At 43.9% G+C, this 25,116-nt stretch overlaps 1 protein-coding gene across 1 annotated transcript in view; it reads left to right on the plus strand.

The window, feature by feature from the left end:
• TTLL11 (tubulin tyrosine ligase-like family member 11) overlaps positions 1-25,116 on the plus strand; it is a 273,330-nt gene that overhangs the window by 117,795 nt on the left and 130,419 nt on the right. Inside the window, exons 6-7 of the mRNA XM_011927426.1 lie at positions 2,315-2,410; positions 3,173-3,288. Of these exons, the coding sequence (XP_011782816.1) occupies positions 2,315-2,410; positions 3,173-3,288 (212 nt within the window). The remainder of the gene's footprint in view (positions 1-2,314; positions 2,411-3,172; positions 3,289-25,116) is intronic.

The following is a 25,116-nucleotide window of genomic DNA, read 5'->3' on the forward strand; positions in this document are numbered from 1 at the left end:
GCTGGGATTGGAGCCCAGGTCTTTCTGACTCCAAAGCATTCCTGTACAAGATCCAGCATATTCAAAAACATGCATTCAAGTTTAGGTTCTGGAAAATATCATGCCACTGGTGGGTGGAGATCAATAGGCCTGATGAGGCTTTACCACCCCTGCTCCAGCTCCCAGCATTCTCAGCTTTACATTCGTGAAACCACTGGGCATTGAACTGAGAAGAGTCCACCAGGCTGAGAAAGTACAAAATATACCAAAAAATAAGAGTTGATGACTAAGGATGATAAACGTCGTCACCACAGCCTGCTGCTCTCTATAGCCTCATCAACATCACATGTCTCAGACCAGGTCTGAAGTTAGACTGATGATGTCACCAGAGTCTCTAAAAGGGCTCATCACTCACATCCACTTGTCATGTATTATTAAGCAGATCTATAATACATGTAACATTTCTTACTGAATTTCCATTTCTTTCTTTTCATGACCAAGGAAAGAAAAATAGAGTGAGGATGACTTTTCCCAACTTTTCATCCTTATTGCCCTTCACTGAAAAATAACTTCATCTTGAATCACCTCCCAAAAATGGTCATTCAGGCTCTAATTTCATTAATAAGGATGGAACTACAGTTTAATAATTATCATTTAACTAATGCATATTCTATATAGACAAGTAAATGGATTTCCCTCATCTTTCCTCCTTAAATCCACAGAGAAGGGGAGTCTACAACCCTATCTTTTTCTTTTTTCTCTTTATTCTCCACATTACTTTTTGAGACTTGGGGTTCTATTAATTATGTTAGAAATTTTCTGCATTATCACTTCTGTAGCGATAACGAGAGTCCTCCGGAGAATCGAAAGTCCTTGTCGTCTAAATCAGAATCTCATTAGGGGCAACGATCTCAAGGATGAGCAAAAGTTATCCAGATGAAGAGTTTTTTTTAGGCAGAGAAAAAAATGCTCATGAGTGGCTGGCCCTGATTGTAGGGCCTGTAAGGAATGGGAAGAAACCTGAGTGACTGGAAGACAAAGCTTCACCCAAGGCAGAGTGCTGGATGTAAGAGCAGGTGTGAAGCAAACGGTGTTGGAGAACTCCAACTGTGCAGGGCCCTGTGCTTAGAAGGGCTCTGAGCTTGATTTAACGTGCTGTGTTGTCACATCCCTATTGTGAAACTGTTTGTCCTTTTTGAACACAGGGCCCTGCATTTTCATGTTGCACTAGGCCACATAAATTGTGTAGTCAGTCCTGCTTGGGTGTGAAAGCCAGCTCTGTCATTGATTAACTAGCTAGGCGGTCTCTGGGAAATCCACTGGCCTTCCTGAGATTCAGTTTCTGCTTCTGTAAAGTGGAGCACACAATCCTTTCTTCAAATACACTGTCATGAGGATTCAATGAGACTCTGAATAATCAGTGCTTTGTATAGTAATGGGTGCCTGGTAGGTGCCTAATCAATATTCCCGTCTTCTTAACTAAGAGAGTGTATCTGAATCACCTGGGGAATTTGCTTTTTTTCAAAATACATTAACCTGGGTTCTGCTCTGAGCACTTCTGACTCTGTGGGGATGTGGTGGGTTTTTTATGTTTGTTTGTTTTTTGAGAGAGTCTTGCTCTGTCACCCAGGTTGGAGTGCAGTGGCACCATCTTGGCTCACTGCAACCTCCACCTCCTGGGTTCAAGCAATTCTCCTGCTTCAGCCTTCCATGTAGCTGGGACTGCAGGTTCACGCCACAACACCCAGCTAATTTTTGTATTTTTAGTAGAAACGGTGTTTTGCCATGTTGGCGAGGCTGGTTCAAACTCCTGACCTCAGGTGATCTGCCTGCCTCGGCCTCCCAAAGTGCTGGGATTACAGGCATGATGAGCCACCAAGCCCGGCCGATGTGGTGGTTTTGAACGAGGTCTTTATATGACACTGATGTATACCTCAGGTTTCCAAAAGCAGCCTTAGATTCTCAGAGAGCTAGCTAAGAAGCCAGAGAGAAGCAGAAGAAAAGGCAGAGGGAGAAATCAATGGACTACTACTCATCCTCAACATAATAAAAAACCTGTTAAAGAAGAAAGAGGTCATCAACTTAATAGCCCTTCAGATGACAAAGACAGTGCTGAAATGCACTGTAGGAACTCATCCCATTATCAAGGTTCCTATAAAATTTTCTGCTGCCCATTTGGTCTGACAAGTACCCCCAGAGGAAGAGGGGCTGTGGACAAGAGAAGCCAGGGTCAAGGCCAAGGTTGGGGACTGAATTTGAACTTATTTTCAACTTAATGACCCTAATACCGTACTCAATAGAGACAGTAATTCTGAATTGTGTTTATCCTGCCCAGATTTTAGGCTTTGACATTCTTCTAATGAAAAATCTGAAGCCTATACTACTTGAAGTAAATGCAAATCCCAGTATGAGAATCGAACATGAGCATGAAGTAAGTATTTTGAGCATCTCATTGACTATGTTGCCATATAGCTGAATATTCCTACCCTCATGTTGCTCACTTAACAAAACAAGATGGAACATTCTCACATTTTCATAGCCAAATTCTATTCAAGTCAAATAATTTCAGTTTTGTTGCGTTCTGAATATAGACTATTAATACAAGACCTCTCTGACCTATGGTCACTTCCCAGCATGCCGTTTTTCCAATTTTTAAGGTTTGGAAACTTAGAAGCAGCTGAGCCTTCCCATCAGTTTTGACATGAACTAATTAGTTAGCCTCAGGAGATGAACTAATTGAAATTCTATGAATATGATTTAGTCATGTTGACATACTTGAATCACTAAGATAAATAGTACATTTAGCAGTGGTTATATTTTTCTCCCTCTCCCCCAAAAAATTCATTTAAAAAACTGGAAGGAAATACAGCAGATATCAGTATTGGGTTTAGGGGGGATTATTTGGATTATTTTAGTTTTCTTAACCCCTTTCTATATTTCTTAATTTTCTGCAGTGAGCATGTATAATTCTGATAATTAGAAGAACATGGTGCTATTTTTCCTCTTCATGTATTTGGTTAATTTATAAAAGGAAATTGACATTCTTAAGGTAGTATAAAGGAAGTCTTTAACAATTTTCTTCTATAGATTAGCATAAGCAAAATTTACCAGCATAACCCCTGGAGCTAGCTGGATAGCCACTTGGCACTGAATCACAGTCTCCACTGTGACACAGAATCCTTACCCATTCAAGCTTTCTCCAGGGGTGTTTGAAAATGTCCCCAGCCTCGTTGATGAAGAAGTGAAAGTGGCTGTGATCAGAGACACTCTGCGCCTCATGAACCCACTTAAGAAGAAAAGGGAGAACCAGTAAGTACTTTTTTATGTCGTTCATTTCTATCAACTCTGCCTCCTAACTCTGCTTCATATCCTGAGCAGGTAAGTTCTTGGAACCTGCTACCATTGTGAGTGAGATTTACATCTTAAACAATTCTAATAAAATATCTTCGTTTTATAAATATCAGCCCCCAAGCAACCAGTGACTCAAATTGGGAGTAATCTGACAAATGGGCTTTTGTAGATGAATTTGTGAGTGTTATCCAAATCTGGAATATCTCTTCTAAGAAGCCGTCTCCCTCAAGGTTAGGCGCCCACTTGCCTGCCGTTGTGCGCCTAGTGCTTCTCTGAAATCCTCAAGCACAGAAAGAGTACAATAAAATGCACGAGAAGAGGGCCACAGGTAACTAGGACATGGTAAGAGTTGCTTCCTTTTTATTTTCTTCATGTTTACACTCTTGCAGTATAAACTTTCAGTTTCAAAATTGGCAAAGCCAATTTAATGACACTTCTATGATATTTACAACACTTGTAATTCTGCTTCATCCCCACCCACTCAGTGGTACCTTACATTGCATTGTTGGTGGATATATGTGCTCCGCCCTCCCTCCATGGAATCACCCCAGAAATGAATGATATTTCACCTGAGTATGTTGTTCTGTTTTTACCAAATTCCAGGCTCTCACAAAGTAGGGACTGAGTACATATCACTGTGTCAATGTTTCAGGAAGAAAAATCAAAGGCATCTCAAATAGCACTTCTCATATCCCTAGACTAATCAGATTAACCCTAATGTACGCAGACAAATAAAGCACTTGTCAGTAATTGTTCAAGACTGGGAGGAATGCAGACTTCCCTAAGCAAGTGGTGTTTTGTGGGTTCCTCTACCAAGGTTTCTCACCATCTGGGCTCAAGCCCAAATATCACCCTATGGTCGTGCTGCTCACGCTTGGCTGCATGTTAGAACCCTCTGGGCAGCTTTCAGAAATACCAATACTAGAGTTTCCACTTCTAGAGGTGCTGATTTTAATTGGCCTGGGTGGAAGGCCTGGCCACAGAAAGTTTCTAGGTTCCCTAGGTGATTCTGCTGTGCAGCCAAGGCTGAGTGCCACTGCCCTGCAGAAAATATTACCCTGAAGAAGTATTGGTCACAGTCTGAGTCAGGCTGGATGGCGCCTGTCCGGCTGAGCCAGCTGAGTTCTTCTCCAGAGTGTTCTTGAGAACACTGTGAGGCACAGATTGCCATTGTTGGCAAGACTTGGCTGAGAATGTTTACCTGTAGTTTGTGTGGGCCAATCCCACCAGGTGTGGCTTCTTCCACCGATCAGTGCTTCAAAGCTGTCCTCTCAGCAGCTCAGACCCAATGGCAGCCAAATAATGTGTTCACCAGTATGTATGCGTCTGCAGCTGCTTTCTTTAGCCATCTCAAAGGAAAAGCAATGGATTAATTGCAATTTGGTCAAAATTACTGCAATAAAACTCATTCCTCAAAAATCTATTCTCTAATAGTTATTGGACTCACCAGCAGATACTAGGTTCTGAGAAATCGTATAGTACTGTAAGGAGGTTTGGGTAGTAATGTATGCCAGTATGGCATAGCAGTACAGCTTTTTTAGGATGACTTTGACACAACAGTGTTCTTTTTTTTTTTCTTTTTCTTTTTTATACTTTAAGTTCTGGGATACATGTGCAGAACATGTAGGTTTGTTACATAGGTATACACGTGCCATGGTGGTTTGCTGCGCCTATCAACCCGTCATGTATGTTAGATATTTCTCCTAATGCTATCCCTCCCCTAGTTCCCACCCCCCAACAGGCCTCAGTGTGTGATGTTCCCCTCCCTGTGCTCATGTATTCTCATTGTTCAACTTGCACTTATGAGCGAGAACATGTGGTGTTTGGTTTTCTGTTCTTGTGATAGTTTGCTAAGAATGATGGTTTCCAGCTTCATCCATGTCCCTGCAAAAGATATGAACTCATCCTTTTTTATGGCTGCATAGTATTCCATGGTGTATATATGCCACATTTTCTTTATCCAGTGTATCATTGATGGGCATTTGGGTTGGTTCCAAGTCTTTACTATTGTGAACAGTGCTGCAATAAACATATGTGTGCATATGTCTTTATAGTAGAATGATTTATAATACTTTGGGTATATACCCAGTAATGGGATTGCTGGGCCAAATGGTATTTTTGGTTCTAGATCCTTGAGGAATCACCACACTGTCTTCCACAATGGTTGAACTAATTTACACTCCTACCAACAGGGTAAAAGCATTCCTATTTCTCCACATTCTCTCCAGCATCTGTTGTTTCCTGACTTTTTAATGATCGCCATTCTAACTGGCGTGAGATGGTATCTCATTGTGGTTTTGATTTGTATTTCTCTGATGACCAGTGATGATGAGCTTTTTTTCATATCTTTGCTGGCCGCATAAATGTCTTCTTTTGAGAAGTGTCTGTTCATATCCTTCGCCCACTTTTTGAGACACATCAGCATTCTTATTCCTTTATTGGGAACAAGAAGTTCAAAAGTCGTTGTATGGCCTGAGTCTTTTTAAGCTCTGCCACCTAAACATGAAGGGATAGAAGCGTTCTACTATATTTTCATTAAATGACATTGAAACAAAATTAGTTTTTCTTGTTCTAGTTGCTTTTCTTTACCTACACCAATTAATCCATAGGAGCTGCATTCTATGTGGTCTATATGAGCTGCAGGCCTAAAATTTAATAATAATGGAGCATAGGACCATTGAGAAGGATTGGAAAGGCATTTTACAACTTATCAAATCATAAATAGCAGCACCTCATTTTTAATTTAAAAAGCATTGACTTTTTTATTGGTAGCCAGGAACAGTTAGAAGTTGAACCTGACTTTTATTCTAATATAAAACCCTTTCATCTCATCCTCTTCTTACCTATAATGTAAAGATATATGATAATAGCTCAATGCCATTTACTGATTTTTTTCTTAATTTCACCTTTTTTTTTTTTAACTCGGCAAGGATTATCCATGAAAGTACTTTGTAATCCATAAAGTGTGTTTACATGTAAGGGATTATGATCATTTTGATAAATTTACCATGCGGAGGAAAAGGCTGAAATTATTCTCAACTCCTTTGTGTAGAAATGTTTCAGAATAAGTTGAAAAATTACCCTATTTATACCACACAGTGTCGTAGTGCTGAATCCTGCGTCTAAATCTGAGACTATGTCACTCCAACTGCATAAAATGATGTTATGTAGACTTCCAGGCTAGAAGCTACCTTTAGAAGCTAGGGTTTCTAGTGTTTGCACAGAATCTGACATATTTTTTGGAAAAAAAAAAAATGGAATCTCAGCCTTTCCCTTCAACTCTTTAGCAAAAGAGGGTCCGAAGTGTCTGTCCGTCATTAGTTATTTCTTGAGAACAGTTTGTCAGCAAGACCACTGAGGCAGGTCTTCACTTCCTCACACAGACTAAAGATAAAAAGTAGATACCCCAAACTCCTCATCTCCCCAGACTGCTCTGGACAGGTGAAGAGGAATCCTTAGAAGGAGCCCCAGACCGGTGTCCATGTATCACGTGTCTCCTCGACCTCGGGGTCTTGTAGCCTGGGGTCAATTTCTTGGTGGGACTGAAAGCAATCCTCAGGCAGTCTACCGGGGAAGAACTTGACTCTGCTGACATCCACCCTGGCACAGTCGAGAGTACCTTCTGTGGAGCTGAAAAACCAGAGATTCCAATCCTAACTCTGTCACTAACTGGTGGTGAGTCCTTGGAGATGTTGCATAACTGTTTTGAGCCTCAGTATCCTTTTCTATAAAATGGGGATAATGATGTTCAAATAAACAATGAGAGGCCGGGCACAGTGGCTCACACCTGTAATCCCAGCACTTTGGGAGGGCGAGGAAGGTGGATTACTTGAGGTCGGGAGTTCAAGACCAGCCTAGTCAACATGGTGAAACCCCATCTCTACTAAAAATACAAAAATCAGCTGGGCATGGTGGTGCATGCCTATAATCCCAGCTACTTGAGAGACTGAGGCACAAGAATCGCTTGAACCCAGGAGGTGGAGGTTGCAGTGAGCCAAGATCGTGCCACTACACTCCAGCCTGGGTGACAGAGTGAGACTGTGTCTCAAAAAATAAATAAAAATAAAAATAAATAAGAAAAACTTTTAATGTGCTTGATAATGCTGAGTTTACCACTCAACAGCAGATCATGAGGCCAGGAGTTCGAGACCAGCCTGGCCAATACAGTGAAACCCTGTCTCTACTAAAAATACAAAAAAAAAAAAAAAAAATAATCAGGCGTGGTGGCGCATGCCTATAGTCCCAGCTACTTGGGAGGCTGAGGCAGAAGAATCGCTTGAACTCAGGAGGCAGAGGTTGCAGTGAGCCGAGATCACACCACTGCACTCCAGCCTGGCAGCAGAGCGAGACTCCGTCTTAAAAAAAAAAGAAAAGAAAAGAAAGAAAGTATCTACTGGACATGAAAGAAAAAAACAATGCTTAGTTATTATTCTCTTTCCTAGTATACTTAAAGTAGATTTTTTAGTTTAAAATCAATGATGTATCCTAAAAATGAAGCTGCTTGACGACTGTGGACTAGAATCGACACTGGAGCTGGTTACCAATGGAAGGTTCTGTTTCCAGGTAGCAAGATGTCACTGGCTGATATTTATTTCATGTGTTAGGAGAAATTACCTTTGGCTCCTGAAGGAGGAGAACATCTGTCATATGTGAACTATTTTGGCTAAGGTAGCATTTTATAATATCTAGTGACTTAATTGATTTTCTTACGAGGGTTCTGTGGAGGCTCTGTAGGGACATGGGAAGCAGGAAGCTTATGGGGTGGGATTCTGGAAACATTATATAAATGGAGATAAAATTCACATATGATACAATGAACCATTTAAAAGTACACAATTCAGTGGCATTTAGTATGTTCACAAAACTGCAACCATCACCACTAGCTCCACAGTGTTTTGCCACTCCAAAAGGAAACCATCAATCACTCTCCATTCTCCCTCCCCCCAGTTCCTGGCAACCAACAGTCTGCTTTCTGTCTCTGTGGATTTAGCTGTTCTGGATATTTCATCTGAATAGAATAATACCCTATGCAGTCTTTTGTGATTGGCTTCTTTCACTTAGTATAATATTTTTGAAGTTCACCCTTGTTGTGGCATGTGTCAGTACTTCATTCCTTTTTACAGCTGAATAATATTCCATGAGACGGATAGACCACATTTAGTATTCATTTGTCAGTTGATGGACATTTGGGTGGATGCCATCTCTTTTTCAACCAGAGGGATGCTACAATGATCTATTTCATATGTTGGCACTCTACATTAGATTTCTTTTGAAGAGAGGGGATCTTTTCTGCTATGAGAAGTTTTTAGAACCCCTGTTTTCATCCAGCCTCCTCATTTATTGCTAAAAGCACAGATTTTAGAACTCATCATGCTGGTCAGTTCCCTGGTTCAAGAATCTCCCTCTGAAGCCGGGCGCAGTGGCTCACGCCTGTAATCCCAGAACTTTGGGAGGCCGAGGCAGGTGGATCACGATGTCCGCAGTTCAAGACCAGCTTGGCCAACATAGTGAAACACCGTGTCTACTAAAAAATACAAAAGTTAGCTGGGCCTGATGGCGGGTGCCTGTAATCCCAGCTACTTGGGAGGCTGAGGCAAGAGAATTGCTTGAACCCGGGAGGCAGAGGTTGCAGTCAACCAAGATCGAGCCACTGCACTCCAGCCTGAGTGACAGAGCAAGACTCCGTCTCAAAAAAAAAAGAAAGAAAAAAGAAAAAAAGAATCTCCCTCTGAAGCATCACTGACAGAGGAGCAGCATGTGTCCTGGCAAGACAACAGAGTTGGTATCAGTCAGGCCTGGGATAATGTCCTTAATCCCCGATCATTGCACCCTGAGCTTGGTGGTCAAGTCACTTTGGTCTGATCATGTCTGTAAAATGGGAATCCAGGTACCTCCTTGGCTGGATTGTCATGGTCATGATACGAAATGACACGTGTGAGAAAGCCCCATGGGATCTGAGAGCATTAGACAACAGCTAGTTCTTAGAGTCACAGTCAATCACGCTTTCCTTTAAAATCATGCTGATGGTGACAAATAAGTCATCAGCTCTTGGGGCAAGCTGTTTGGGTTGTGGACATAATGGTTCTGCCCCCCTGAATCATACACGGGGAAGCTATGCTGGAGGGAGGTACGAAACTTGCCCCAAGACCCAAAGCTAGTGAGAAATAGACTGGAAACTGGGCCCTGGGTCTGACTCCTACACTAGTGTTCACTTGGCCATGAGGCTGTATTGGTCTCCAGTTTCCATTTTCACATTCAAAGCTTAACTTTGAAGGTACGTGAAAAAAGTAAGAATAATCAATGGAAAATTTTCCCTTTCACTCAAGGTATTTGGGCAGCCTAAGTCTTTTTTTTTTTTTTTTTTTTTTTTGAGACGGAGTCTCGCTCTGTCGCCCAGGCTGGAGTGCAGTGGCCAGATCTCAGCTCACTGCAAGCTCCGCCTCCTGGATTTACGCCATTCTCCTGCCTCAGCCTCCCGAGTAGCTGGGACTACAGGCACCCGCCACCTCGCCCGGCTAGTTTTTTGTATTTTTTAGTAGAGACGGGGTTTCACGGTGTTCGCCAGGATGGTCTCGATCTCCTGACCTCGTGATCCACCCGTCTCGGCCTCCCAAAGTGCTGGGATTACAGGCTTGAGCCACCGCGCCCGGCCCTAAGTCTTTCTTTTTAAAACTTCTGTCAGAGGCAGAAGTAAATAAATTGCAATCTCAATTATTTTTAAAACAATGTGCTTATTCCATCAATTGATTAATTTTTGGCGCCTGAGGGACCCATTTTACGAGTATTGGGCTCCTCTTCCTGAACATAGATATTTCAGGGAACTGGACTCCTTTCTCAAGAATCATAACCATTCAGGACCCCAGTGTAATATAAATGAAGACAGAGACAGGCTTGGAGAAATCGGAGGGGGTTTTATTGATATCACGATGCCACACAATGCCTGGGAGCTGGGTTATAGACTGCTTTCCTCTTATTCAAAGATATATATTTGGAACATGACTTATATAAGGCCCAGAAGCCCCTTTTTCTGCAGTAACATTTCACAGTCCTCTCCCCGTTTCATTACTTCCTATCACCATAACAACCAGGTTTGCTGTAAAGAGAGGGAGTCAGTCTGCCAAGCAGCTGTGGTTCTAATTTGGAAGTGTTTGTCCACTAAAGGTTTTATTGGGCGCTCAGGCTTTACTTCCTACCTTGACTCCAAGCATATCTCTTGGGCCCTGTGCCATATTTAGTACCAATAGATGAATCCCCAAATCTGGTAGATTCTATGTAGAATCTAGAATAAAGTTGAAACATTCTCAGAGAATAGAAAACAAGGAATCTCCCAGTGGACTCTGTTTTGTGGCTGGGTCTTGTCGTACAACCAAGGAATGTGGCTTTGTTCAATCCTGGAGAAGATTAGAGAAACATTAATCAGAAATTCTCCAGGCCCAGAACCCTGTCCCTTAAATTGGTAGCACCTCTTATTGAAGTCCCCTCAAAAATAAGGAAGAGGGCTTCTTAACTATCTAGACTAAGCACGCTGTTGTAAATATAGAACATGATCTTTCTGACTGGAGAATGGATTCTTCCAGAAGAATCATCCACTATCCTGCTGGATGGCCTGTTCATGTATGCACTCCTGACCTTTGGTTGAAATTCTGGGCTCAATTGATTCCTGAGGTGATATGATTTGGCTCTGTGTCCCTACCCAAATCTCATCTCAGATTGTAATCCCCACAAGACCTGGTGGGAGGTGATTGGATCATGGGGGTGGTTTCTCCCATGCTGTTCTTGTGGTAGCGAGTGAGTTCTTGTATGTGCACATCAAAGCACAGCACTTTTTTCTTAACCTTGTTTATGACACAGAGACATTTGTTCACATGTTCTCCTGCTGACCCTCTCCCCACTATTACCCTATTGTCTGGCCACATCCCCCTCTCCAAGATAGTAAAGATAATGATCAATAAATACTGAAGGAACTCAGAGACTGGTGCCGGTGCAAGTCTGTATACTGAGCACCGGTCCCCTAGGCCCACTTTTCTTTCTCTATACTTTGTCTCTGTGTCTCTTTCTTTTCTCAAGTCTCTTGTTCCACCTGACAAGAAATGCCCACAAGTGTGGAGGGGCTGGCCCCCTTCAAGTTCTCATGAGATCTGGTGGTTTAAAAGTGTGTGGCAGCAACCCCTTCTGTCTCTCTCTTTCCTGCCACCTTGTGAAGAAGGTCCTTGCTTCCCCTTTGCCTTCCGCCATGATTGTATGTTTCCTGAGGCCTCCCAGTCATACTTCCTGTTACGCCTGCAGAACTCTGAGTCAGTTAAACCTCTTCGTCATAAATTACCCAGTCTCAGGTAGTTCTTTGTAGCAGTGTGAAAACAGACTAATACATGAGGGTTCAATCAGGAACCCTGACCCTGCAGACCAGCACACATTGACCCCAAGCAACTTTGAAGATTTTACATAAAAAAAAAAAGTCTGGGTCACAGCTAAATGAATATTTGCATACTTATTTGCATTTCATTTGCACCATGTGTGGATTAGAGAAACAGATATTTATTTATTTCGAGTGTTTACTGACCACTTACTGTGTGTCGGGGAAGACTGCAGAAGAGAATTAGATCGCCAGCCAGTAGGGGTGGCAAGACCCACGCATCAGTATCTGTAAGGTGGAATGTGCTAAGTACTGAAAGCATAAAGACAAATTGCCAAGAGAGGAAAGTGTGGGGAGAGATTATTTCCTGATGGAAAGAACTTTTAAAAACTGACAAGGAGGTAGCACTTGAACTGAGGTTTAAAGCGTGAGTAGGATTTGAAATATGAAAATGAGGGGAAGGAGGTCCCTGGTGAAGGAAACAAAGGCACAAGGCTCTGTTGGGGGAGCCCTGAGGAGTTCAGGTAGGCAGGAGGAATGGGTGCATGGAGTGGATTAGGAGAGAGGAAGGTGGGAGCTAGGTGGAAACTCAAAGCCAGAGGTTTATGGCCTTGAATGTCAAGAAATTTGAGGCCAGGCACGGTGGCTCAAGCCTGTAATCCCAGCACTTTGGGATGCCTAGGCAGTAGATCACGTGGAGTCTGGAGTTCAAGGCCAGCCTGGCCAACATGGTGAAACCCTATCTCTACTAAAAATATAAAAATTAGCCAGGCATGGTGGCATGTCCCTATAATCCCAGCTACTCAGGAGGCTAAGGCAGGAGAATTGCTTGAATCCAGGAGGCAGAGGTTGCAGTAGCTGAGATCGCACCACCGCACTCCAGCCTAGGCAACAGAGGGAGACTCAGTCTCAAAAAAAAAAAGGAAAATAAATTTGAGCTTGTTTTTTTGTGATTTTTTTCCCCTCTCCTCTAATGAATGTGTCACAGTCTTTATTCTTAGTCCCTGGCACAGTATTCAAAACCTTTTTTTTTTTTTCCAACTTTTATATCAGGGTCAGGGCGTCCATGAGCAGGTTTGCTATGGAGTGGTTTCTATCTGGAGTGCACGAAGTCTTGAAGGATATCTGTGATTTTGTGTATATGTGTATTTTTTTTTTTTCTGGAGCAAAGGCAAGAAGTTTCATCATATTTTCAAAAAGTGAAGAACCGAACTGTCATCCTATTATCATTGGAGGCTATAAAAAGCCACAACAACTTGTCTGAGGTTCCTAGCTTCAAGATACATTGTGTTCCCCGTACCTTGAAAGGTCTCAGGTTTCAGATGATAGCAAATGAGAAAAAATATGCATACATTTTCAAGTGTGAGCAGGCAGGAGATGACTAATGATAAGTGCATTATTTTATGTGCAAGAAGTAAAACCAGACAACTCTCTTCCATTTGAAAATGTTTAAGCATTAAGTCAGAAGTAACCAGCAAAAGCCTTATTTGTGGGAAGTCTGTTGAGAGGGAACCATTTCCAAGATGTATGGGGAAGAATTTCCTGAGCTGATGTGAGAGTGTCATTCCAGAGGACCATTAGACAGGAGCCGAGCCCCTCTGCCGGCAGGTAGGCACGCTCTCCCTCTTGCCATGCGTGGAGCAGATGGGAAACTAGACGAGCATATGGCCAGTCAGTCATCATTACGGGGAAATGGCAGTGCTGAATTCTTTGTGGGCTCTTCCAGAGTTATTCCAGGTAGTGATGAGATAGCAAATGTGTTTGGAAATTTCCTTAGGAGTTGCACCAGTGAGCCTTAAATGTTTGTGTGCTTTTAGAATCAGCAGTTGTTAGCCCAGAGCACAGCGTGCGCTGGGCTTGGGAGACCAAGGTTTTAGTATCAGCTCCACCTTGGTCTCAGAAAAGTCACTTAGACCTTCTTGAGTTCAATTTCTTCATTAGAAAAAAAAAAAAAGGAATAATAGTTTCTGCTCTGCGTGGTTCACAAGGGAGTGTTTCTTGAGTGCTGGTTGTGTATAGCATGGTGGTAAATGTTCACATGTAGTCCCAGCTGGTCCTCACACAGGATCTGCAGTAGGGGCTATGACTATTTCTGTTTTATAGATGAGGACATCGAGGCTTGGAGAGGTTGAATGGTATGGCCAAGTCCACCTGCTTATGAGAGATAGACTGAGATTTAAAGGTAGGTCTGTTCAGCTCTTGCCCTGCAAGATAACAGACATGCAGGTATTTAGCACATGAAAGAGATGGGTGCCTGCAAGGTGTTAGCATTCCCTGGTTGGGTTCATGCCTATCCAAGGCCTGTTCTCCCTCTGTAAACTTTGGGGCAGGGTCTCATGTCTCTATCTCCAGGGCCAGGCGCAGAACCCAAGCAGGTGCTTATGGGTGAGGAAGGTCTGTGGTCAGTGAGGCGGTGACTTTATGTTCAATAATGTTCACAACCAGAATGAATATAATGTAAGCCAATGTACAAAGAAGAGTGACTTAAAGCAGAATCTCACATAAGACAAGAGAGACCATCCAAGACAGAAAATTCCCCGTGTGCAGTTATGTGTCCCAGACCGGAGAACAGGCTGAAGTTTCGTAAGAAGACCTGGTGAGCCAAGGACTAGGTTGAGTCATATGAAATCGCTGATAGTAGACAATTTCTGGAATACAAGAATGGCAATGTCATATGGTTCAACCTAAGAGTTGGCTGAGAATGGTCAAGACGAGCTTCTTAAAGAAGGTAAAGAAGTTGGGGCTTGCATTAGCTTGGGCTTGGATAAGTAAGAACATATAAGTAGACTTGGGAAAGGAAGTATGGAGGCAGGAAGCAGGTGACAGGGTTAGATGGAGGTGGGGAGGCACCAGTGGTGGGTCAGGACCACCCATCATAGTTCCAAAAGGGCATTCTGGGGTGGAGAAGACAGATGCTGCTTCCCTGCTGCCCATTTATTATTAAAATGTTGTCCTCGTTGTAAAAGTAATGTATGCTTATTGTAGAAAAATTGAGAAGTACTGAAAAGTGCATAGCATGACATCTCCGTCAAAGTCAGCCACCCAGAGCTAACCCGATTAACTTTTTACTTAATAAAAATAGTATAATCTTCTCCTGTCATTTATAGTTGAAGCCATACTGTCTGTGTAATTTTGGTATGCTGTTTTTATTTTTCTCCTCTTTTTGTGTGATGGAGTCTTACTCTGTCGCCCAAGCTGGAGTGCAGTGGTGCGATCTCAGCTCACTGCAACCTCTGCCTCCCAGGTTGGAGTGATTCTCCTGCCTCAGCCTCCCAAGTAGCTGGGATCACAGGCACCCACCAACACGCCTGGCTAAGTTTTGTATTTTTAGTAGAGACAGGGTTTCACCATGTTGGCCAGGCTGGTCTCGAACTCCTGACCTCAGGCGATCCACCCGCCTCGGCCTCCCAAAGTTCTGGAGTTACAGGCGTGAGCCACAGCGCCTGGCCTATTTTTCTCCCTTTTATAAGGCAGTAGTTGCCCCTTTCTCATTCACAACTCTTCTTGAACATCATTTTCATCAATGGCTGGACCAGAGTTTGCCTCCCTATTGGGGAATGTTCAGTTTATTTCTAGCATCTATGCTTAAAGCTCTGTGCAATGAGAATGGTGTCTTAGGGTAGAGAGAGTCCCTGGGGCAGCAGGAAAGGAGATCTACTCTGGTTTTCAATGTACAGTAGAAGAGCGGAGTGGGTGAGGGTTGGGGCCCTGGAGTGAGACTCTTGGGCGTAAATTTGGCTCTGCCATTTATCACCATAAATGGGGCAGAGATTCCCACTCTCTGTACTTTGTTTTTATTCATCCATAAAAGGGCGTTTTCAGTTGGATGTTTTTAAACCTACAAAGCAATGAGAAGTTCTTAATTTGGAGAGAAAGAATATGTTGCTTATTCCTAAGAAAGTATTTGACATGGAAAATATCCAATCTGAATGTAGTTAAATAAATTGAACAATATATGTAACCTGAAAGGGTTTCTTTTTTTTTTTTTTTCTGGAGGAAAAAAGTGTGGAGGAAGAGGTGGTAAAGTGGGAAGAGTGCTACAGCAGTGCCAGGTTCATCTTCAACTGTGAGGATGGACTTGATTTTCTTCTAATGATCTGTTAGATTATCAGAAATGGAAGATCAAAATGAAAGCCAGTTTCAGTCATCATTTGAAAATCCTTGGTTACACACCAAGTGTTTGGCAGTGTTCTCTAGCTGCTTTCCTTCCTTTTCTTTTAAGCAATTTCCATTTCTTCCTCCACTTTAAGCAGCCTAAGAGGCCTTTGCAACCCTCATCACAGAGGCTAATGAGAGAGGTGGAAGAGGGTGGAATCTGAGCATTTCAGAGCAGGAGGATCCACCCCCAGGCTCACCCTCTCTGGGCATGCATCTCATGAGTGAGAGTCAGCAGCCTTCTGGGTCTAGCTGTGGCTTTCCTGGATATGCAATTCCTGTCTAGGGGGATGCCTTTATTTACTTAGAGAGGATTATTTTCTTCCTCCAGACTGTACCATGCCTCTGCAGCACCGTAGACCAGTCCTGAGAAACTGCTAACGTGTGAATGAATACAAGTATGCCTGCGTGCATGAGTGAGTGCTGAGGGCTTGCTACATGTACGTCGTGTGCTAGAGGCTGGATCAGTGATGCCTGTAGCCTCTGTGAGGTACAGGAGGCAGCAGGAGCACCAACAGCCAGGTGAGCTAGGCCTGGGCATGAGGAGATGTGGGGCAGGAAGGAGGCAGTGAGGGAGACCTAAGCTGAGGAAACAAGTCCTGGTGAGGGCTGCAAGGCAGGAGAGGACATGGGGCTCTCAAAGCACTGACAGCTCCAGAACATTCATAACTGTATTCACAAATTCATGAAAGCTCCAAGCTGGAATCACCCTAATGTCCCCCAACAGAAGACAGAAGAATGCACTCATTATGGATATTCCCTTACTGGAATACTATACGTCAATGAAAACATGTGAATTATAGCATCGTACATGGATATTGACGTACAGCAAAAGAAGCAAGTCATACAAGAACATCTACAGGACAATTCCATGAAAGAAAATTCGTAACAGGCAAAACTAAACTTTGTTTTATAAAGGTGTAACTCTAAGTAGTCAAATATGAACAAAAGTGAGAAACAAAGATCAGAGGGTTTAAGGTGGTTGCTTCTGGGCAGGGATAGGCAGAGGGAGGTGTGATCTGAGAGGGTCACAGGTGGAGGCTGTGATGTGGCTATGGTCTATTTTTTAACCCAGGTGGTGGCTGCATAGGTTTTAGAATTATTCTTTAAATGTATGTGTCTGTGTTATAGATGCTTGTATATGTGTGATATTTGAAAATGTTACAGAAAAAAATAAAGAAGTCCAATGTGTAATACGGATCACAGTGAGCAAGCAGGGACAGTGTCAAGAGAGGGGACCAGAGCTGCAGGGCCTAATTAATGAGTCAGGCCAAGCATTTGGCTTGTCCTCCTAAAAGCAATGGACAGATTTTAAAAGCAGGCTGACACGATGAGGTGTGTATTTTAAAACCATCGCTTTGACTGCAGCATGAAAGCCAAATTGGGGTGAGGCAAGGGTGGCTGTGGGCCAGTTATGAGTTTTGGGGGATGTCGGTCGTGTAGGTTAGGTGGCAGGAGTAGGAATGGAGAGAAATGTTTGTATCAAAACGTTTTTAGGAGAATGAATGGACAGGGCTTGGTGATGGATTGGATCTGAGATGTGAGTGTGAAGGAAGAACCAAGAAAGGGGCTTTGCCAACATGTGAATGAATACTCATGCATGCGTGCATGAATGAGTGCTGAGGACTTGCTACATGTACGTCCTGTGCTAGAGGCTGGATCGGTGATGCCTGTAGCTTCTGTTCAGCAACTGGGTGGCTATTGGTACCGGTAATGGAGGTGCCACAACGTGGGAGAAGAACAGCTTTGTGAGGGCCTGATGGAGGGTTGTGACACTTCCAGGGATATTACCTAATAGGTAGTTGGGTACATGGGCCAGGGGCTCACGAGGGGGTGTGGCCCATTACAAGAATAATTGCTCCACAGAGTAGACAGGGATGGTTTGGTCCCTAAGTGCGGACTAGACACTGTACACCAAGTGATTTTGGTGGCAACTGTGGTGAAGTGGGGTGAGCCCAGGACAGGAGGTCTGGGTTCCGATCCTGACTCTCACTCCTCTTTTTGGCACATTCTTAACCCTATTGCACTTCAGCATGCTCACGGAGCTTGGCCCTGCCTGCTGGCTCAGTTGCTGGGCACAGAAACATCCTGTCTTCACGGTGCCCTTTGCATATTACCTCTGTTGTCTTAATTCACTTTTAGGCTTTTGGAGTTGTGCAAGTGCCTTGGGGGCCTTAAGAAGCACTGGACCCCATTGTAAGCAGTGCGCATGCCTGACGGGGGAGTGATTGAGGACTATTGAGTGGAGCAGGCAGTGAGGGTTTCCCTAGAGCACCTGCTTCTCCGGGCTTCCCTAGCGAGCCTCCTCTGCTCGTTGTCATTACAGTCACCATCACCCCACACACCTGTGCAGGGCTTGGCAGTTTATAGAGTCATTTCAAACTGATTATCCTAAATGATATTTGCCCGACCATGCAAAGTAGGCAGGAAATGAGTCGTTCTTCCCATTTCACAGGCAAGGAAACCAAGACTCAAACAACATGGCATTTCACAAGCTTTAGGCTTTAAGACTGTATGTGTTGGAGGGTAGGTCGCTGGTCATGGAAACGGTTACCTGTGTCCAAATCTACTAGCTGAAGCCTCAGCTAGGCTCTGTTTCTATACACCATGACCTCTGTGAGGTGCTGGAGGAGAGAAAATCTGGAATCTGTCCTCAGAGGCCTGATTAGGAGTAGGGACTGAAAATCCTCTGCTGGGAGGAAATGGTGGAGGTGCTAAGGGTGTTTGGCTTAGAGAAAAAAGACCCCAGGAGATGAGATAGCATTTCCATTTTTACTTGAAGGTGGTTATGTGCGAAAGGGGATGAAGTCTCTTCAGGCATCAATAAGGCAGAGCAAAGACCCATGACTGAAATTTGCAGAGGGATTTAAGCTCAAAGAAAGAAAGAAAACAACAACAGCAAATGACTTACTTGGCCTGAAATGATAAGGGTTAACTGAAAGGAGTAGCAGGTTCCATGTAGTTAGAAGTAATCAAACCAAGGCTAAATAGCCATTCAGTTCTTAGTTGTGCTACCTTGGGCAAGCTGCTTAACCTCTCGGAGTCCAGGTCTCCTTATCTAGACAGTGAGCATGCTGTTCCTACATTGCAGGTTGGTTGTGAGGACCAAATAAGGCACTGAAGCAGATCTCTGGGGACATTCATTCCGCAAGTAGCTATTGAGTTCCTACTAGGTACATGACATACGTGATCTGACTTAATTTTCATGGAAGGCTGGCCCCTCACATTTTTGAGGCCCAAGAAAGAAAACAAATTGAAGCCTCAGCCTCCTTCTAGCCCCTCCTTCTCTTCCCACTCCTGACTCCATCCACCACTGCAAGGAATTGGGTAGACCCTACAGTTCACACATCTCAGCTCTGTTCACAACGACCCCCACCCCCAACTGGCTATTCCTGGCCATTCTTCAGGTCTAGGGAGAAGGCCCCAGAAGCACCATTTGTCCTTGAGAGGATGGACTCCAGCCATCTAGGGGGGAATTCTGGGTTCCTGGTTCCCAGAGGAGGGAGGGCATGGGCTCCATGTGAACATGCCTCCTTGGCCTCAAGGACTCCTTGCCCCTTGGGAAGGAGGCTACCAGAGTTGGACTGGAGAAGGACCCTCTCAAATGCAGGGCACAAGGCAGGGGCCCACTCACCAGGATATAAGCGCAGTATTTTTTGCTAACTCAGTAAGTGGTGGTGCTTAGTTACAGTTACCTGGGTGTGCTCAGCCGGGAGCCATTCTGGAGCTCTGACAGGCTCAAAGTGGGGAACAAAGCCAGGGAAGCAGAGGAGGGAAGACGGGGCGGGGATGATGTGGGCTATCAGGACAGGGCTAGCAGCTCGAATGATCAAGTCTGTAGGGACAGATTGACTAAGTTTCCTTTTGGATCAGGGTTCTTCCTCCCGTGGTGGTGGGGGGCCTCTATGGGCAGGCTGTTTCTGGAAAAGTCCCTGGGCAGTGGTAGAAGGCACCCCCTGATTCTGACTGGCTAGTCCGTTTGAGGAAGACCTGAGGCTACAAGCTGCTGCCCGGGGGGTGGGGTTGGGGTGGGAGAAAGTGGCAAGGACCAGGCCTTAGCCATGGAGTTGAGGATAGAATCACAGCTCTATTAGAAGAGCCAGCTGGGCCAACATGCAGCGGGGAGGGCACAGCGGGGTGTCAGATTCTGGCTTGAGTCAGCAAGGCCACTCCCAGACACCCCTTCTTCTGGGGCTTGGAGTCAGCTAACTACTCCCTGCTGAGGTCAGCAAGGCTGGAGGACCGGATGGGGCAGATCCACTGGATGCAGAACCTTGGAGCCTGCAGCTGAGTAGGACGAGAAGAGGAGCTGGGTGGTTCCCAAATGTTAGTGGGCACCAGAATCACCTGGTGGGTTTGTTAAATCCCAGACTGCTGAGCTCTACTCCCAGAGTTTCTGATTAATTTGCATTTCTGACATGTTTCCAGGTAAAACAGATGCTGCTGGTCCAGGTACAACACTTTGAGAACTACTTGCCTGCCAGCCCCCGGCCTTGTGTCTGTCCCAGGCCACCTGAAGACCCTGGGAAGCAGCCCTTCATTCCTGCTAGGGTTTGGCATAGTGCTCTCAGCAGGGCAGCCACTAGGCCCCATCCTCATGCACAGTGATGGAGGATGCCCCTGGCAAGGGAGGCCATTGGAAACAGAGCTTGCCAGTAATACAGGGAACAAGACACCCAGTTTAATACAGCTCTACTCGTAGGTGTCACATATATTGCTTGTGACCACAGAACTGAAGAAGCAAAACAGAGCCACTTTTTAAATTCACGTTTTTAGGGGTATTTCCTTTCTCTGCCTTTCTGTGCGGGTTTCTTAAAACAAGTGAAATATTAAATGATTGTAAACTCTAACCTTTAGGGAACAATCAAACCATCTTAGAACAATTCTTCTAACAAGGGAGAAAGTTGCAGATTCCACGCCCCCCTGCTCCCCGTTTCATTCTCTTCTAGCTGGTTTTCGGGCAAAGTCCTAGGTGCATTTTCAATTTGGTCTCAGCTTTTCTCGCAGCAGAACAAGTGGTGGGGAAAACGTTTTCTCCAGGCAGCAGCAACATTTCTGTCTTATTTGTTTGGTTTTGCACTGTAACACGGCATCTTGTGGGGGCTGCTAATTTGAACTTAGGTCCTTCTAGGAATGCATCATTCATGATCAGTAAGCATATCAGGATGCAGATTTTAACCACTTAATTATTGAATGTGGAAATGCTTTCTTGCTTCATGAATATTTTAAAATGGAGCAACAGACAAATTATGTTTCACTCCCAAATTTCATTGTGGTTCTGAAACACTTCATATTTAAGCATTATCTGATTACCCTGAGGCTGTGAGCTCTACTATCCCTCAGAAAATTTGGTAGCAGAGTTACCTTGTTCCAGACCATAGAGAAGTCCAAGGCCTTTATCAGAAACAGGTCATCTTTGTACCATGTAGTTTGTCCTTGGATCTATAAATGTCTTTGCTGGAAATGGAGGTCAAATCAATACTTTTATAAATGGGGATGTAGCCTTGTGCAGTGGAAAAGGCAAAGGGCTGTAGGGTCTGGTGGGCCTGGGTTTGACTCTAGACTTTTTCTTTTGCTCCCTGAGAAATCTGGGGCAGTTATTTAACTTCTCAAAGCATCCGTTTCTTCATCTGTAAAATGTGAATCACAGTAATAGCTACCTAACAAGATTATCGTGATCATTAAATGAATTATAGTTCTTAACTGCATAGCATACTACCTGAGCATGGGAAGCATTTAATGAGTGGTACTAAATTTATATTATAATTTTCCTTATTGTTCCAATCATAAAAAGTCCCTATCACAATGTTGAGCCTATTGCCATTTAACAAATTAGTTTTATTATTACTATTGTTAACATCATCACCAGTTTTACACATGGATGTATATTAAAATACACAGTTTTCTACCACACAAATTATATGCATTTTATTTTTTAAGATGGGAATTTATACAAGTAAATGGACAGCATAATGAAGTTCAGGAAGATTGAAGTAAACCAACGGTGCTCATATTAAATAGTTTAATTAAGATAATCCCTGATGCAAAACATTTGTTCAATTTGCACCTCACATTGAAAATGGGCTCCATAGATTTTCATGAACTTCTCTTTGATGTGGAAAGGAGACTCTGACCACGTAGGGGACCTGGCTGGGAGTCAAGGTCTTGGGCTGAGTGTCTGCCCCGTGGCTGCACTCTGAACTTGACCGAGAGCCAGTCCCCACGCTTCCCTTGCCTGAGGTCTGTTTATCTGTAGAGACTGCTATTGTGCAAAAATGCTACCATTCTGTAAATTCATGTGATTTATTATCCTTAAAAAGAGAGATGCAAAACATTAAAAGGAAGATTTCATCCTTTAAAAATGCTTAGACTCTGCAAATTTTACCAGTTGTTTTTAAAACAATGGGTATTAGGTGCCAGCTAGTTGAGGGCAGCTTAATTGGAAGCTGTGTTTATCATCTGGAGTATGTGTGTGTGTGTGTGTGTGCTTGCACTGAATGTGTTCTTAATAGTCTCTCACCATCTAGCTTCTTGCTTCCACAAAGAAAGGTTTGCTTCTCCCTTGCATTCAGAAGAAACACTCTAGTTTTGGTTATGAACACTAATTACTTTGAAGAAGAGAAATAGGATTATGTTTCTAAAAATAGTTCTGGATACAGAAGGCCATTTTTTGATTCTGTTAGAATCTGCGTGCTTCACAAGAGTGATATTACAAGGTTTCACATTTATTCTCAGCCCGGGTTCATCGCTAGCATCTTTGGTGAACCCGTGCTTGTAATCAGGGGACAGAAAGGGGCTTGTCTCCATGTTCAGCTATTGTTCAGTGTCTTCCGTAGTTTGAATCTCAGCACCCTTCTACCACCTGTTTGTTTTTGAGAGATCATTCCTTTGGTTCATAGGCCTGTTGACTCGGCCTATGATAACACAATAGTGAGTATGTGATATCCATGGAGTGAACAGACAAGTGTCACTGCAGCTGATGCACTGTAAGAAAAGGAAGCAATACTAGTGTTGGGAGACCCAGGTTCTAGCCCCGGCCCTGCCACTGACATGGTTCTTTCTCATGTACAGTGACGCTGGGGCTGTGTTGGATCTTGTGGACGCAAAGGTAGTTCAGAGAAGCTCCCTCGGCTAGCTCTGTCATCTGGGCTTTCTCTCTTCAGCAAGGGCTTGGGCTTGACTACTGAGGACTTTTTTGGCCCTAACATTCTGTTAACTCAATTATTGATAATAATAGTAGTAAGCCTCAGGCAGGTTATATAGGTGGCTGTTTTGATAGAACCCCAGCAACAGGTAAATCTCTGGATGAGTTCCAAATTATAGATGGCTCCAAAAAGCATGCTTAGATTGTGAGTTTTTTTGTACCCCATGCAAGGTTCGTTAGGTTTTCTGGTTGCTTTGTTTATTATTTTGTGGATTTTTGTGGGGAGGGGTTGGTCTCTATAAACTGGTTCTTGGTTCTTTCTTGGTAGTTGGGAAATGCTTTGGTTAATTTTTTTTTTTTTTTTTTTTTGAGGCAGAATCTTGCTCTGTTGCCCAGGCTGGGGTGCATTGGAGTGATCTCAGCTCACTGCAAACCTCTGCCTCCTGGGTTCAAGTAACTCTTATGCCTCAGCCTCCTGAGTAGCTGGGACTACAGGCACGCGCCACCATGCCCAGCTAATTTGTGTGTTTTTTGGTAGAAATGAGGTTTCACCATGTTGTCAGGCTGGTCTCGAACTCCTGGCCTCAAGTGATCCTCCTGCCTCTGTCTCCCAAAGTGCTGGGATTACATACGTAAGCCACAGTGCCTGGCTGCTTTGGTTAATTTTCTACTCTGGGCTCTTATTGACATTTGACCCATTCATAGTACCCCAGGCAAAGATCTCTAAATTGGTGGAGCATGGCTTCTTCTTAAATTATGATGTGCTCATCTGAAGTTGTGTTTTCTCCTTTAGTTTGTTTTACATTTGAGTTATTTTTGGTGGTATCACGCCAGTCCTCCATTTTCCTCCTCCTTAAACTATATGTACTAATATGAATTAAAGGAATTACATTCATATAGCATAATAATGTATGGGGCTATTTATCACACATCTGCCAACATTTCAGCTCTTTTCTTAGGAAAGAGCTTTATCTGTAAAATGAAGATCATAATCATTAGAATCTTTGAAGGAGGGCCAATAAATATTCCTCTTTTCCACTTAGGTTCTGAATTACTTGAGAATAAGATAAAAGAATAAAGAGGATAAGGGCCAAAATATCACCTTCATTATGAAAAAGGTGCTGCTGGGGAATGTGTCAGGTCTGTGGGCAAATGAGCTTCCTGAGGCTGAATCCAGAGCTCAACTCAGGCAGGCAGCAGCTCCTGCTGCAACCCCAGGCAGGTTTGTGGGAACCAGAGCCAGGCTCTGGAGGGCAGCAGGAATGAGCTCCATTAGGAAGGAAAGGAAGGGGCTGAGCACATTTACCAGTTTCTCCAAACTCACCAATCAAACAGGGGCACAGGGGAACAGAGTGTGTGGGGCAGGAGAGACCAGAAACATTGTGCCAAAGGTGTTCCTCTCGTGCTGAAAGAACTATCAAGGGTATGGAAGAAGTGCCTCCTCCCCAAACAGAAGCGGGGTAACAAGCTGAAAGAATAAGCTTTGGAGCCTGGCAGACCCAGGTTCAAATCCTAGTCCCTCCACCTTTTTTTGTTTGTTTGTTTTTTGAGATAGAGTCTCACTCTGTCACCAGGCTGGAGTGCAGTGGTGCGACCTCAGCTCACTACAACCTCTGTCTCCCAGGTTCAAACGATTCTCCTGCCTCAGCCTCCCAAGTAGCTGGGACTACAGACATGTGCCACCACACCTGGCTAGTTTTTGTATTTTTTAGTAGAGACTGGGTTTCACCGTGTTGGCCAGGATGGTCTCGATCTCTTGACCTCGTGATCTGCCCAGCTTGGCCTCCCAAAGTGCTGGGATTGCAGGTGTGAGCCACTGCGCCCGGCCCTAGTCCTTCACTTTTGGGCTGTGTTGTTGGGCTACATTCCCAGACAGCAAAGGCATTCTGAGTCACAGGAGGAGACAGGAGATGGGCACAAAATACAGGTCATAACCACCTTGCTGATAAAACAGGTTGCAGTAAAGAAGCCAGCTAAAACCCACCAAAACCAAGATGGCAACAAGAATGACCTCTGGTTGTCCTCACTGCTACACTCCCACCAGCGCCATGACAGTTTACAAATGCCATGGCAACATCAGGAAGTTACCCTCTATGGTCTGAAAAGGGGAGGCATGAATAATCCACCCCTTGTT

The sequence above is a fragment of the Colobus angolensis genome, unplaced genomic scaffold (assembly GCF_000951035.1).
Source record: "Colobus angolensis palliatus isolate OR3802 unplaced genomic scaffold, Cang.pa_1.0 Scaffold71, whole genome shotgun sequence".
NCBI lineage: Eukaryota > Metazoa > Chordata > Mammalia > Primates > Cercopithecidae > Colobus > Colobus angolensis.